This window comes from Rhinolophus ferrumequinum, chromosome 25, assembly GCF_004115265.2.
Source record: "Rhinolophus ferrumequinum isolate MPI-CBG mRhiFer1 chromosome 25, mRhiFer1_v1.p, whole genome shotgun sequence".
Taxonomy (NCBI): Eukaryota; Metazoa; Chordata; class Mammalia; order Chiroptera; family Rhinolophidae; genus Rhinolophus; species Rhinolophus ferrumequinum.
In genome coordinates, this window is record NC_046308.1 from 104785 (window position 1) to 119772 (window position 14988).

A 14988-nucleotide genomic window follows, 5' to 3' on the forward strand; every position below is an offset into this window, starting at 1 on the left:
CCTTGAGCTGAGCTGCCGCTGAGCTCCTGGATGGTTCAGTTGGTTGGAGTAGCTCCTTTCAAACACAAGGTTGATGGTTCGACTCCTGCAAGGAATGGTGGGCTGCGCCCCCTGCAACTAGCAACAGCAACTCGACCTGGAGCTGAGCTGCACCCTCCACAACTAAGACTGAAAGGACAACAATTTGACTTGGGAAAAATCCTGGAAGTACACACTGTTCCCCAATAAAGTCCTGATCCCTTTCCCCAATAAAATCTTAAAAAGAAAAAGAAAAGGGAGAGAGAGAGAAGGGTAGGATAAAAAAAAGAAATAACCACAGACACACAGGAAATTGAATGAGAATCCTCTCTGTTAAATTCAAAATTCTTTATGACACTAATAGATGTACCAAATTTGACCCAAGAAACAAGAAAACCTAATCATGGTTAATAATAAAGAGATTCTCTGCTGAAAAGCATCAATCATTGAGTTCTCCGTGAACTCTTTCAAATATCCAGCGATAAGAGAATTCTTGTATTTCAATAGTTCCAGAGGAATTAGAAGGAAATTTATTAAATAGCATAGGACACCAAAATCAACAAATTATGAATTGAAAAGGAAGCTGAGACAGAAGTATCCATGCAAAAATACTGAGAAATTATTAACAGAGAGAGGCTGCGATACTTCACAAAAATATAGTATAACCAAGTGGATTCTATTGTAGAAATATAGAGATAATCAGGTTATCCATGAATATTACCGTATCAACATATAAAAGGAAAAAATAAAAAATATAATCACCTCAATAAGATGAAAATTTTAAAATACATTTTACATTTAAAAAAATAACAAATTAGAACATGTGTTTTCTACTTTCACATGATAAAAATATAGACTTGCACCATAAAGCCATGTATGTATGCTATGTAATGCTGGAATGTTACAAGTTGCAAACAAGGTATGCATACCTAAGATCAAGATTTTAAGAACTGGACTAATATTTGAAATCCAGAACATACGGGTAATGTGTTTCAGTGATCATTGGTGAAGTATACACATTTCTATATTTGTGGTTTATTCTATAAATTGTCAATTATTTTTTTCCTGTTTTTCTATTGGGTTATCTTTTTCTACTAGATTCACGGATTTGAATGTATACTTAATAATCCTCAATGTTTTAATTTTTTCTGTCTATTCCTTGTCTTTGAACTTTGTTCATAAAATTGTTGATCTCTTAGATTTTAGTTTTGATATAAAATTTATCTAGTTTTTCCTTTATGGTTTCCTTAAGTGTCTTAAGAAATCCTTCTTCATCCTGATACCATAAAATACTTCCTTGTATTATCTTTAAGTTTTGGCACTCAGCATTGACATTTACATTTTAATCTATCTGGAGTTGTGTGTAATCCTGTAGTGTGAGATTCTGATCTAATTTCATTTTGTTTCCACATGGGAAGCCAATTTCTTAATCCCAAGTGTATTAGTTTGCTAAGGCTGCCATAACAAAATACCATAGACTGGGTGGGTTAAACAACATTTTGTTAATATCCAGGAGACTGGAAGTAGATCAAGGTATTGCCAGATTTCGTTTCTTCTGAGGACTCTCTCCTTGGCTTGTAGGTGCCTGTCCTCACATGGTTGTCCCTCTGTGTGTGTCTATGTCCTAATCTCTTATAAGGACGCTGGTCGTTTTGGCTTGGGGCTATCCATTTGACCTTATCTTACCTTACTTATCTCTTTAAAGTCCCCATCTCCAAATAGTCACATTGTCAGGTGCTTGCAGGTGGGGGAGTTAGGACTCCAACATGTGAATTTGGAGGGGAGACACAGTTCAAACCGTAACATCAAGTATCAAATAGCCCATTCTTTCTTCAATATTTGTAAATTTCTTTCTTTTGTACCTGAAGTTCCTATTTGTTCAAAGGTACCTTTATGGAATGTCTTTTCTGTTTCATTGATCTATTAGTCTATGGCTGTGTGACTACCACATTGTTGGATTATTCTAGCATTAAAAAAACCTCTTTTATCTAAAAGGGAAAATTTCGGTAATTGTTGTGCTTGTAATTATTGTGTTGGATAGTTTGAGATCTGTAAACTGTCATGTAAATGTTAGAATCTGTCACATTTCAAAAAAAAAGCCTCGTTTTGATTGCAATTGTATTAAATTTTATATTTTTTAAGAGTTAATATTTTTATTATACTGACTCTACCACATCAATGAATCTGTCAATTTTCTTTTGAATTGTTATGAATTTTAATAGCATTTTATAATTTTATTCATAAATTCTGTTTGTTTTTATAAGATTCCTAAGACTCATTTTAAATTCAACATTGTATATATTCATAATGTATCATTCCTGTTGATCTCATGAACGTGCTTTTCCCCTGGTACATTTTCTTATTGGTTATTGTACTATGCACTGAGTGTTTGTGTACCTCCAAAATTCATGTCGAAATCCTAACCCCCCAGTGTGCCTCTATTTCTTTAACCTTAAGGACATTTAGGTTAAATGAGGTCCTAAGACTGGAGCTGTGATCCCATAGGATTAGTGTTCTCATAGGAAGAGACACCAGGGAGCTCACTATCCCCAGGCAACACCCTAGGGAAGGCCATGAGGACATAGTGAGAAGGGATCAAGAGACCTTTCTAGACCAATGCATGTTTACCTCAGGGATTAGTGAGCATTTGAGGCGGATGGCTTTTTCAATTCAGCAAGCCAAATTCCTATTTTAATTCTACCACCTCAGCCCCACAGCTGTGAGTAAGGAGTTATTTTGGCAATGTCACAGGGACTTACTAAGTTCAATACTCTGCCTTGGGATGAGATTTCGGGGCTTCAGGTCTGTCACTGTCGAACTTAAGAGCTGATAAAACCAGAAGTAGCCATCTCATCTCCTGTCCCTGATTTCCTCATAAATGTGAACTTTTATTCACAGTCGTTCCCCAGTGTTCCCAGAATCTGAACATCAGGGACCACAAGGTGAGTGGTGTACACAAACAATAACACCATTTCATACGACGGGCAAGAAACATTCCATCTTATAAATCTGAACAATCTGATTCTCGTCTTTCAGGAAAAATAACTAAACCACATACCCCACTTTTCTGTAACAGTTTGTCACATACACACTACTCCAGAGCCACAATTTATCAATTAAAGCCCTGAGGTTACAAGAAACTCATTCTCCTTAACTTTTGCCAAAAAAGACATTTTTATTGAAAAGACATAAGGAAGCACACATAAGGCCAGAAAATCAGGTTTGAAAAGGGATAGTACCCAGTCATTCTGGGAAATCAATAGAGCAGAAGTAACTGATAGTCTCATTAGCGTTCTGGGACAATATATGAGTTCCCACATTTCCATTCTGGTTCATGAGAGACTGAAAACAGGCTACCATTCCCCAACAGTGGGCATACCGGTCACCTGTGGCTAGTGGAAAGGGTATCTTAAAAGACACTACCACAGGATGCACACACAGAGGGCAGGGATTTCTCCAGAGAAAACCAGAGTGCTTTTATCGATCAATGGGAAGACACTGAACTAAAATAGATTCAGTGTTCACTACATGCAGCCCTGTAATAACTGCCAGCCCTATTCATGTGGACTCCTGAATGAGAAAAATCATTGGAAGTGAGAACTGTATCCTTTCAATTATCAAAAACCACACTATTTGAATTATATTGTTAAGAAATAGACACAATATGGATATTTAGCATTTAATATGGAGAATATTGGGGGATGTCCCACAAACTATCAAATATATATATATATATATATATATATATATATATATATATATATATATGTAACAAGTTACATTAAAAAATACCAAAAGTTTAAAAAATGCTATTCAGTGTTGCTCAGGAAAGTCACACGAAATATCCGTTAACCTTTAGAATATGTTCCTGGCTGTTTTCCTGACCACTACTGTATTTACATATTAAAAAACTTTACACACTACCATGAAAAAGTCCACCATTTATAATTGAGATTTTCTTCACTCTAACACACAGCTTCAAAGCTGGAATGTGACTCTGCACATGACACATTTTCGATGGGAAAATGCTTCCCAATTTATTACATTTACAGTGTTTTCCATATGAATTCTCCACATTAAACTTTCATAATGATGCCACCACGTTTGCTACAGTCACTGCTTAATTCCTTCCATTATTCTCATCTTCAAGGATTTGTAAATGACTTTGTAAAAGCGTTTGCATGTGCATTCCAAATGACTAACTTCTTTGATGAGTGTGTTTTTAGGATTTCCTGCTTATCTGTCCTGTCTATAGCAGCATCTGAAGTCTCCCGAGGACCAAGTTGTTAGAATGCCTCTAACATTACTTCATTCTCATTTCTCACTTGTGAGTTTTCCGATGTATGCGGAGCCCTGAATTCCAACAGAAGGATTTTCCACACTCAGAGCATTTCCATGGTTTCTCTCCTGTATGAACTCTTTGGTGTTCACTGAGAGATGACTTTTGGGTGAAGGCTTTCCCACACTCACTGCATTTGAAAGGTTTCTCTCCCGAATGAGTTTTCTGGTGTATCTGAAGTGAGGCCTTCCTAGGATAGGCTTTCTCACACTCACTGCATTCATAAGGCTTCTCTGTTGAGTGAGTTCTCTGATGTATGATGAGCTGTGACTTCCCACAAAAGGCTCTCTCACAGAAACTACACTCATAGGGTCTCTCTCCTGTGTGCGTCCTCCTGTGTATAACGAGGTAGGACTTGCTGCTGAAAGCCTTCCCACACTCACTGCACCCATAGGGCTTCTCTCCTGCGTGGGCTCTCAGGTGTGCAGTCAGCTGCTCCTTCCTGCCGAACGCCTTTCCGCATTCACTGCACTGGTGAGGATTGTTGCCCGTGTGAATCCCCTGGTGGACAGCGAGCTGTGTCTTCATATTGAAAGCTTTCCCACAGTCACTGCACTGATAGGGTTTCTCTCCGGTGTGCATCCGGATGTGAACAAGGAGGTAGGACTTGCTCCTAAAGGCTTTCCCACATTCGTTGCATTTATGGGGTTTCACTCCTGTGTGAGTTCTCTGGTGGACAACAAATGGTGACTTCAAACTAAAGGCTTTCCCACATTCGTTGCACTCATAGGGTTTCACTCCTGTGTGACTTCTCTGGTGTAGAATAAGCTGTGACTTCCAACTGTAGGCTTTCCCACATTCACTGCAGCCATAAGGTTTCCCTCCTGTGTGAATTTCCTGATGGACAATGAGCTGTGACCTGAAAGAGAAGACTTTCCCACACTCACTACACGAGTAGGGCTTTTCTCCGGTGTGAACTCTCTGGTGAGCATTAAGGTTTGACTTGGCACTGAAAGCTCTTTCACATTTAGTGCATTCGTAAGGTCTCTCCCCTGTATGAATTCTGAGATGGACGATGAGCTGTGATTTGCAACGAAAAGCTTTCCCACATTCACCACACACACAGTTTTTTTCTATACTGTGAGCTCTTTGATGCTTAAGAAAATATGATTGTTCATATCCATGAAACCTGTCAGGATTCTTTCTTAGATAGCTTCTGGTTAAGGCTGACTTTTGTGTCAAACTTCTTCTGTGACTGCTATACTTCGGGAGTCTCTGTCGTGAAGAAAAATGGGTTTTGCTCAGATGAAGTTTTCCAAGTGCATTACAAGCATAGTTTCTCTCAACACTTTCCAGCTCATCTTGATTTTTCCAGAACCATTCTTTCCAGCTTTCTAGGAAAAAAAAAAACAAAACATTTTTTAAATCATAACATGAACCTGATATGGAACTAAAGAGCTTTAGAGCTGCCATGTAATGAGTCTCTTCCTTTTGGTAACAAGCCTGACGATGGTTAAGAGAAACACTGGCCAGGTGTGCACACACCTGAGCGCAGGGTGGGTGCAGGGACCTGAGTCAAAGCAAACCAAGGCCACTGTGGAAGTGGGCAGGAAATCAGAAGCAGTCCACATGATTTTTAAAACAGTCAGCCCACTCTTAGGAGCCATGGCAATTCTTGTATGTCTGAATTTTATTACTGCAGGAATTCACTCAAAAAGTGAGTTCAGAATGTATGGCATCACCAGGATATGACAAGTAGGCACAATGAGACATTAAAAATGAGACTGAATGAGCCAAAGAAAATTAAGGGACAGAGCATTACAAACAGAGGAAATACAAGTACAAAGATCCTGAGGAGAGAACCCGACCGTCATGGTTAAGAAATGGAAAAAAGGCCAAGACAGCTAAATGCACTGAGTGGGCAGAGTGAAGGCAGGACGATGGCCAAACACCTTTCCTCTAACCCAGACGACTTCAGTTAGAGAACATCTCAATTCGTCTGTGCTTTTTGAGAAGACTTTCCCACTGTTTTGGCTGTTACAGAACGAATGAGTGGGTGAAGGGCAGAGACACAGATTAGAAGCCCTGCAGTAGTCCAGGTGACTGGACAGTGGCTGGAACGGGACTTCTGGAGCTGAGCCAGCATGCAGCACACCTGGAGGGAGAACTAGGAGAGCTGCCAAGAGGGAACGTGGGAGCTGAGAGGGGCGAAGGCAACAGCTCAGAGGTTTCAAACTGGAGAGCTGGGTGGAGGTTTCAAACTGGAGAGCTGGGTGGAGCCGCTCTGAGATGGAAAACATTGAAATAGAAACGCGTGTGGAGGGAAAACGAAAGGCTTTTGTCTTGGATCATACTACATCTAAGTCCTCAGTTCACTATTGAAGTGGAGGTACCAAACAGGCTGCAGATGTCCGTTCAATGCCAGTAGGAAGCAGGCGTCCACAGCACTAAAAGGTATTAAATGACATGACAGACGACAGCTTCTTGGGCATATGTGCAAATCAAATGGCACGCCTGAACAGCCCTGGAGCCCATTACATTCAAGGCTGACAGGAGATGCAGAGAGAATGGGAAGGTCCCCCATGAGGCCCAAAGACTAACATGATGAGTGTGACAAACAGACGGGGTCAAAGGAAACAGCGGCAGGTCCCGGTCTGGACAGCCCTCCTCCTGTCATTACAGGATGGCTGTGGTCGCTCTTTAGTAGCTTCCTGCTTCCTCAGGATTTCTTGCTCAACACTTTCTTCCCAACAGAGGTGGAATGAGTCGGCTTATGGCTTGTGCCCAAAAGTGGGGTCACTGGGCTCAAGGTTTAGAGGTGAGAGTACTAAGATGGGGGGCTAGAAGAGAGGGTTCTCAGGCTGAAAGACTATGTCTAAACAACATTTGGGTTGCTGTCCCTGGCTTACCAGAATTTGTCAGAGAAAAAGGAAATGACTGGAGCCTGTTAAGTTTTGAAGGGAACACTAACCCGGGTCTGGTAACAGCCTACGATTCTTCAACCGTAAATGCCCCGAAACTTGCACCAACAGAAGTGGGCTGATGAAAGTATAAACAGCCCCCAGGAAGGGCACTGTCCCCAGACCTTCTCTCATCTGTGGCCAAGGAGCACAACAGGAGGGCACACTGTCTCTGAGGAAAGTGCCAGGAGCTGCACCCTTGGCAAACAAGGAAATTACACCAATACAAGGGCAAAAAGTCTTCCCTAACCTTGTTCTAAAGGAGATGGGGTGAGCAATTGGACCGGCGGTTGCTGTTTCTCCCCACGTCCCCTTTGGAAGGAAGGCTCTACCAGAATGTCCTGGGTCCTCCATACGCTGTGAGTGTCTGGCATAGACAGTCTACGTCCCATACGTGTCAGTTCACACCGTGAGGGCTGTCTCACTTGCCTGATGGTGCCGCACACACCCAAGGATCCCAGACTTGCACTTGGGCTCTAGGATGAGGGAAGGGCTGGTGAGCTTTCATGCTCACACCAGCGTTCTGAAGGAGTGCCGTTGGAAAGAAGGGCGCGTTGGGCTGAACACCCAAAGGGAACTCTGACACTCGCCACTCGCCATGTCCCCAAGGCATCTCCCCACTTTGTGCAGCAGCCTTGACTGGTGAGGATACCATCCAGGTGGTCTAGCTGGCAGGCACAGGGCCTGTTTGCCAACCTTGACTGGTTTGGCACTGGAATGTCAGTTATAAGAAAACATGCCAGGCTTCTGGGAAAGACTATGGGCACCAATGAAAGGGACATTTTGGAAAGAAACAGGATTGACCCAGTGCTTCCTGCTGTCTGCATGTGACCCAACCGTGCTAAAGGGAAAAGCTAGCATCCGACGTTGCCAAAGGGGAGACAGAGGGAACCTTGATCCCTGACGTCACGAGCTTCTGAGTTAAGGCACCGTGGAGCTGTTGCCCTGTAGCAGACACTGGTCACCTGAGATGATAAGTCTTGTCCTGTTCACTCTGGTTGAACCAGGGGTTTAAGATACTTCTTAATTTCTCAGACTGCTGACAGGATGCTTACGACAATAAATCCAGCAGCAACAGCTGAAGAGAAGATTCACGTTCGCAAATGTGGCCAAGAATTTGACCTATGCAAGTGTGAGAGAATACTCACCTGGCCTGGGTGACAATCGAGGAGGCACAACTACAAAGGTATTTTCACAGGATCAAATACCGACAGGAACAGAAGCAGTCCTGAGGCTAGCGAAGGAGACAGGAGGCATGGTGCCCCAAGTGACCCCCAGAGGTCAGGACACAGGACGAGAACTGCAACAGCAGTAACGAAGATGGGAAAACTGAGGAAGAAGTCCCGGCCCATTTCTGACACTGAGAATGAAAAGTGGGCAAGTACAGGGTCTCCTGCAAACACGTAAAACCCAGGACTAGAACGAAGAAAAGAGAAAGAAAACATCCAGTCTGATGTTACAGCACTAAGAGAAAAAAAGCTTAACTTTTCAGAACGGAAGAGCCTTTCCATACTTACAGGATAGGAGCAAACAGCCAAGGAGTTGGGAAACAAACTCCTTTGGGCAACTCAAAAGGGAAAAGGAGCCAGGGGAATGGAAGGTGGTAAAACTACTTAATAATACCGTGTTTCCCCGAAAATAAGACCTACCCCGAAAATGAGCCCCAGTTAAGATCGTCAGCCAGACAGACGCATTTAGTACATCATGAGGATGTTCCAGAAGAAGATGACATGACTGTATTTGAACAAATGGAGATTGTTGTACATGAAAAAATAAGACATACCCTGAAAATACACCCTGATGCATCTTTTGGAGCAAAAATTAATATAAGACCTGGTTTTATTTTCGGGGAAACACGGTACAGACGAAAGCAGGCTAGGTTTTGGACTTCTTTTAAGAAAAGTGTCCACGAAAGTAACAGTTATTTATTCAAAGTAATCAGTGTGAGAAGACAGAAAGAAGTGATGAAATCTCCTACAACAGTCAAGGCAAGAGGAGGAAGTGAAAGACTGTGGGTGAAGCGGAAGGGATGTACTGTGAGAGGAAAAGAAAATGGACGGAAGGGAAGCAGTGTCTGAGTCACCCCAAAAGGTGAGAGGAAAGGGAAATGCTCTCAAGGCCTGGGTGGCTGATGCAGTCCACGACCATGGGAAGGAAAGCAGGAAAGAAGGTGACAGAAGGCAGGAAACCAACCCAGAAAACAGCATGCGGACCTCTCAGAGCTGGGGAGGAGCCCAAACATGAGGACCGATAGCCATTTCCTTCCCACCCCAAGTCAACCCAGGGCTTCTCGAACTTCAAGCAAAGGTTTCGAGACACATGCCGCCTGGGTGCCAGGGGGTGTGCTCCACACCTCCCGCCATCCTGGGTCCCACTCACCCACCTGCACAGCTCTGATGAGAGACCTTGGCATTTACTGTCCATGGCTCTTCCCCTTGCTCCAACTTGAAGATCAAATCAGGTTTGTTGCCATGATACCCTGTCAATGGGAAATCACAAAGGACGTGGGATTTTCCCAAATTGCTAGGGACGGAGAGGCCACAAAAATGAAACTGCTTGTCACATTTGGGGAAAAAGTACAATTAGGAGGTGACAGCCGAATAGGGACTAGAACACATGACCTCTGAAGTTCAAGTCCATAATCCTTAAGTACTTCAGAGACCCCAAAGGAGATGAACAAAGGAAAGGGGAAGGTACTTTATGATTCACACAGAGAAGCAGGACTTACCCACGGATACCAGGTTACTGTAGTTCTCCAGTATCACGTCCCTGTACAGGTACTTCTGAGCAGAATTCAGTAACTGCCACTCTTCCCAGGTGAACTCCATAGATATATCCTTGAATGACAATAATCCCTGTAATAACACATAGCCCGTTCAATTGAATGTAATTACATTAGGTGACGTGGACAAGATGCAGGGGGGCCGGGAAAGGAGACACATCCCTCCAGGTCAGCATTTCCTCGGACAGAGAATTAAAAAAAAAAAAAAAAAAATCACTGAGTTTCTCTGCGCCAGATAGTCTTGTGTCCTGAAGATTTCAGGAAGAAGAAAATCTACGTCTGGCCTCAAGAAGCTTTCAGTCTTGGAAGGGAAACAGACATCTAGACGTGCAAATGAAGTTAGGTGTCTCGCATCTGATAAAAACACAGCAGGGCATGTATACTTTACAGAGATGGAGAAGACAATTCTACATAAGGGTGCCAGACACAGGAAGGTCTGACCCTGCAGCTGGTCTATCATCTTGTCAGCTGCTCAGACCATCTTGGGTGTCGGTGGGAGTGAGAGCCTGGCACTATATATAGAGAAAGAGAGAGAGAGAGGGTGAGGGACAGAGAGAGAGGGAGAGAGAGAGAGAGAGGTAGTCAGTTGGCTCAGTTGGTTATAGTGTGGTGCTAATAACACCAAGGTTGTTGGTTTGATTCCCTACATGGGCCACTGTGAGCTGCGCCCTCCTAAAAAAACCCAAAATGTATATATAAAAATTTAAAAAATGCCAAGTAGGTGAATTCACAGCCTTCTTTCGAGAAAATTAGGGGCCGTGACTGGGGCCAACCAGGGTTCAAGGGACATGGTAAAGACTTGAGATTTAATTCCAGGTAAGGAGAAGCTCCCAGAGGCCATGAACAAGAGAGGTGCGCTCTATCTCAGATCTGAGCTCGTTCTCACTGCCGTGGAGAAGGGAAGAGTGGTCCTGGTCCCCCTGGCAGGTGGACGCAGTGGGGCTGGAGCGCGAGTTAAGGGAGTCGTGAGCAGAGCATCCCGTGGGGACAGAGGATGTCCTGAGGGGGATGAGGCAGAACACAGAGGGAGACGAGGGCGCTGACGAGGATGGCACGGGTCCTGGCCAAGCAAACCGACGACGCTGCCCTTCCAGCAGTTTGGGAAGACTACGGGATGAGCAACGCAGGGCACGAGGGGCTGAAGGCAGTGAAGAAGCTGTGAGAGGAAAGTGGGTCACCCAAGTGGATAACTGGGGGAGAAGTGCCCCAAGAAGGACAGTGCCTGTGGGGAGAAAGAGGTGGAGGAGACCGTGTCTCACATGCAACCCAGATGTCCACTCAGCTCAGCCACAGGAAATGACGTGTGTTTAAGAATTTCTATAAACAAGGAGTCTGGTACCTGTGTCCCTCTGGGAAACTGAAGCTGGAGACTGCTGGATGCTCTGCAAAGGCAGGTGAGGGTGATGCCCAGGAGGCCCCCGGATATGACCCCCCCATGACACATACAAGCTGCTACCCAGCAGGACTGCCTGCCGGGAGAAGGACCCTGGAGGGAAGAGGCAGGGGTGCATTCTGGGGAGCCTGCAGAGGTGAGTGAGAGAGAGTCGCTCTCATCAAGGACGCACAGGTACAGCCCTGTCACAAGCTCCAAGTGACCCCAGGTACTGGGTACTGACCGCCAGACAACGGCTTCTGTCCTCTAACCACTGCCCTCCCATCCCAACCCAGGAGGAGCCCCCACGGGGGCAAAAAGGACATCAAGTGGGAATAAAGAGGTAAGCCCCCATGTCCTCTCTGCACCAAGTGGAGAAAGAACGGGAGCTGGGATTCAAGTGTAGAATGTCCTTTCATTGTCTGGAAGTAACTAATAGCCAAATAAGAAGGCTGTGACCAGAACACAACGGGCTCTTGCAGAGATGACGGCCGGGGCCAGGGTAGGGAGACCCGACAGGACACCTCTGAGGTTATGACGGAGAAAATGAAGCCGTGACTTGTCTGTACCCGAAGGAAGCGCACCAAGACCATTCATTCACCCAGCCGGCTACCTCACAACGGAGGGAGGAGACATGCAGCAAGGGACACCCCTGTGACCGTGTGACTGTATGAAAGCAGACACCACACGAGGGTACACAGACTGAAGTGGCTGATTTGGGGACAAGACAGAAACAAAGGCAGGTAAACAGGAGGTTTATTTTATTTTAAGCCTTTTCCTATTTTTTAAGCATGATAAGAATAAAACACAAAGAAACTATTAAATTTTTTTTAATTGGCCAAGAATTATTTAACTGGTCATAGCAACATGTACGTTACAAAAAACCACTACCATGCAAAGTCACACAGTAAAACCATAGAGCTTATGGGAAGAAGCATAAAACCTTTGTCAACAACACATAAAAGAAAATCAGGAACCTACTACAAACAGTAACAGTTGCACACACATTTAATGGTTAAGAAATATACAAATGCCACAATAAATATAGCACTTTACCTTGAAAAAGACCTGCCAGGGGGTGCTGCATCTTATTATAAAGTCGTGGAAAGAGGTTTCTATGAAATCACACAGAAAGCTCCCATCTTTCCCTAAGATATCAATCACGTTGAAATGAAGTCACATTTTTAAAGTAAACATGACAGCAGAACTCACTGTTATCTACAAATTTGTTCTAGTGAATTTGAAAACTTAGAAGAAATGGAAAATGAAAGTAATCAAAATTGGCAGAGGAAGAATTAGGAAAGCCAGACTGACTAGTCAATGATCACACAATAAACTGAAGTAGTAACCAAAGGTTAACTCTCTCCAGAAAGCCAGTGATCCCACACTATATTGAAAGTAAGCTCTATCAACATCCGAGGGACAGAAAGTTCCCATGGTACCTGATCTGATGTAGAGCCAGAAAATGAGGGGACGCCTGCACAGAGCATTATAGAAGCCCGCATTACCCATCCCCACCAAACCACAGCACAGCACAAACTGTAGTCTAATCTCATTTATTAACTCTGATTAAAATACCTAGTGAAAGACACTAGTAAAGTAAAATGAATCCTTTACATACATACGTAGTAAATGATGAAAAGAACGTTTCTTCAAAGAACTAAAGGACAGTGCATTCTGTTCAGTTCTTTTCTCAAACTTTCAAGAAGTGAACACTCTTGTCCTCTCACCGCAGCCCTGTCCTTGTCTCATCGCCCTGCGTCCTCCACTCGGTCGCTCTCAGGGCTCTATTCGGTCACATCCTGAGCTAACGCTGTCATAGGAACCTTTAGCCTATGTATTTCCAGGGAAGAATTCCCACTGAGCTATACATACAGCTTCAGGCATTGCATACCGAACACGGACCAAACTGCACCCTTTCCCAGCAGACCTCTTCCCACAGTGTCCCCGAGGCTGGGAACCACCACGGTGTACGACAGGTCAGAAGATCCGCGGCACGGCCCAGTCTCCCTCTTGCTCACTCCATCAATCGCCTGCATGGCCCAGGTGGTCCGCGGGCCCTTCCCGCCTACAACACTGCTCCTTCCTGCTTTTACCCCCAAACGCCTGGGAGGCCAGGCGCTCTCCTTACCCATTCACCCGCCACCCTCCCTGCCAGAGCACCGCTCCTCTCAAACAAGAATCGTACAAAACTTATCTTTGCACTGCCGGCACCAGCCCCTGGGTCCAGCACACAAAAAGTAACCATTTGAACAAACGGTAAGAAAAAAGGAGGGGAATTTACCTAACGAGGCCCTAAACGTCTGGACATGAAGACAGCTCAGCACTTGAGTGTGAAAAACCTGAAACGACAGAGGACCGTTTCCGTGGGGACCCGCATCTCCCTCAGAGTTCACTGTCCGCAGCTGGCAATAAAGTGTTAGCTATCGACACAGATTCGTGAGATCCAGGGGGCACAGAGGGGGCGGGGGGCAGGGCAGCCCGTGAGTTCAGGCCTGGATGTGCCCTGAAGGGATGAACGTGTCCACACTCGGCGCCGAGTCAGCTCTACGAAGTAAGACGTCCCTACTCACCCAATACGAAGCTGTCCGGAACCTGGTGGCCATTCCGCGCTGCTGCGTGCCGGCTGCGGAGGAGACCACCGAACCGTGAGGGGCTCCCTGCTGCCTCCACCCCCGCCCACCCAGGGGGATCTCGCGCCCCACAGAGGGAGGGTCGGGGGCTGAATCCCTCGCAGGCACGCGCGGCCTCCGAGCCTGGGCAGAGCAAGTCTGGCGATGAGTTTGTGCCGTTTTGCGGCCCTGACGCGGGAGGGACCGAGCCCCGGCTGGCTCCGTCCACGCCCGGGACCGACTGGGGAAGGCGCAGCTGGCCAAGACCCTGGTCTGCAATGCACGCTCCGGGCCGGGTTAACTCCGCGCCTCCGGCGGGTACCGGCCACAGAAACTCAGCACGCCCCCGCCCGCTCACGTCCACTGACGACAAGCCAGAAACAGCCGCGCAGGCGCGTAACAACTACGGCTGCGGTGCGGCGCCTGCGGAAGTACGTCATGCGTCGATGCGCCGGACAGGACAGACCTAGAAGACTACATCTCCCAGAATCCTCTGCGGAGGACTCTTATAACAAGCCGGGCTTCCAGCAGGAGGGTCTGCGGAGAGGCGCGCCAGAGCCTAACCCAAAAGGCAGGCGGGCGGGGCTCCCAAAGCGGCCCTGGTCGGTCGGCTCTGGGCCGCACAGCTGACGCAGCCCCGGGAAGAGTCCCGCCTCCGTGGAGAGGGCAGGCGTGCTCAGGTCTTGATGTCAAACAAGATAAGAGTTCAGACCACCGAGTATAGCAGATAGGGAGGCTACAAGCTGCAGTTCCCAGGGTTATAATACTACGAGCCCACTCAAAGTAATTGACACGGAACCTCCACCTAAACACTGTTATGTATGCATAACTTTTATGTGTGCATGGAACTTTCTCCAGGGTAAGTTCTATGGTGCACCACAAAATAATTCTCAATAAATTTAAAAGGATTGAAATGATACATTGTTTCCAACAACAGTGGAATTTGAGTAGAAATCAACCTCAGA

The 14988-nt window shown here is 45.5% G+C and overlaps 1 protein-coding gene across 2 annotated transcripts; it reads right to left on the reverse strand.

Annotated features, from left to right (window-relative positions):
• Positions 1–3178: 3178 nt before the first annotated feature.
• ZNF26 (zinc finger protein 26) lies at positions 3179–14397 on the reverse strand. 2 transcript variants are annotated; one of them, XM_033098567.1, is made up of 5 exons: positions 13985–14397; positions 13696–13753; positions 9986–10112; positions 9641–9736; positions 3179–5691 (listed from the first exon to the last, which is right to left on the reverse strand). In XM_033098567.1, exons 3-5 carry the CDS (start codon positions 10083–10085, stop codon positions 4340–4342), a joined length of 1548 nt encoding a protein of 515 aa, XP_032954458.1. In that variant the 5' UTR covers positions 10086–10112; positions 13696–13753; positions 13985–14397; the 3' UTR covers positions 3179–4339. The 2 variants fall into 2 exon arrangements, with proteins under 2 accessions (XP_032954458.1, XP_032954457.1); XM_033098566.1 differs by lacking the exon at positions 13696–13753 and having other exon boundaries at positions 3184–5691.
• Positions 14398–14988: the final 591 nt, after the last annotated feature.

Bases quoted from the DNA above. Each gene is read 5' to 3' on its own strand.
- ZNF26 (XM_033098566.1), bottom strand. From the start codon at position 14,017: ATGGCCACCAGGTTCCGGACAGCTTCGTATTGG. The intron at 10,113-13,984 runs GTGAGTAGGGAC...GTGTTATTACAG, and splicing joins TCCGGACAGCTTCGTATTGG to GGATTATTGTCATTCAAGGA. The intron at 9,737-9,985 runs GTAAGTCCTGCT...TCCCATTGACAG, and splicing joins CAGTAACCTGGTATCCGTGG to GGTATCATGGCAACAAACCT.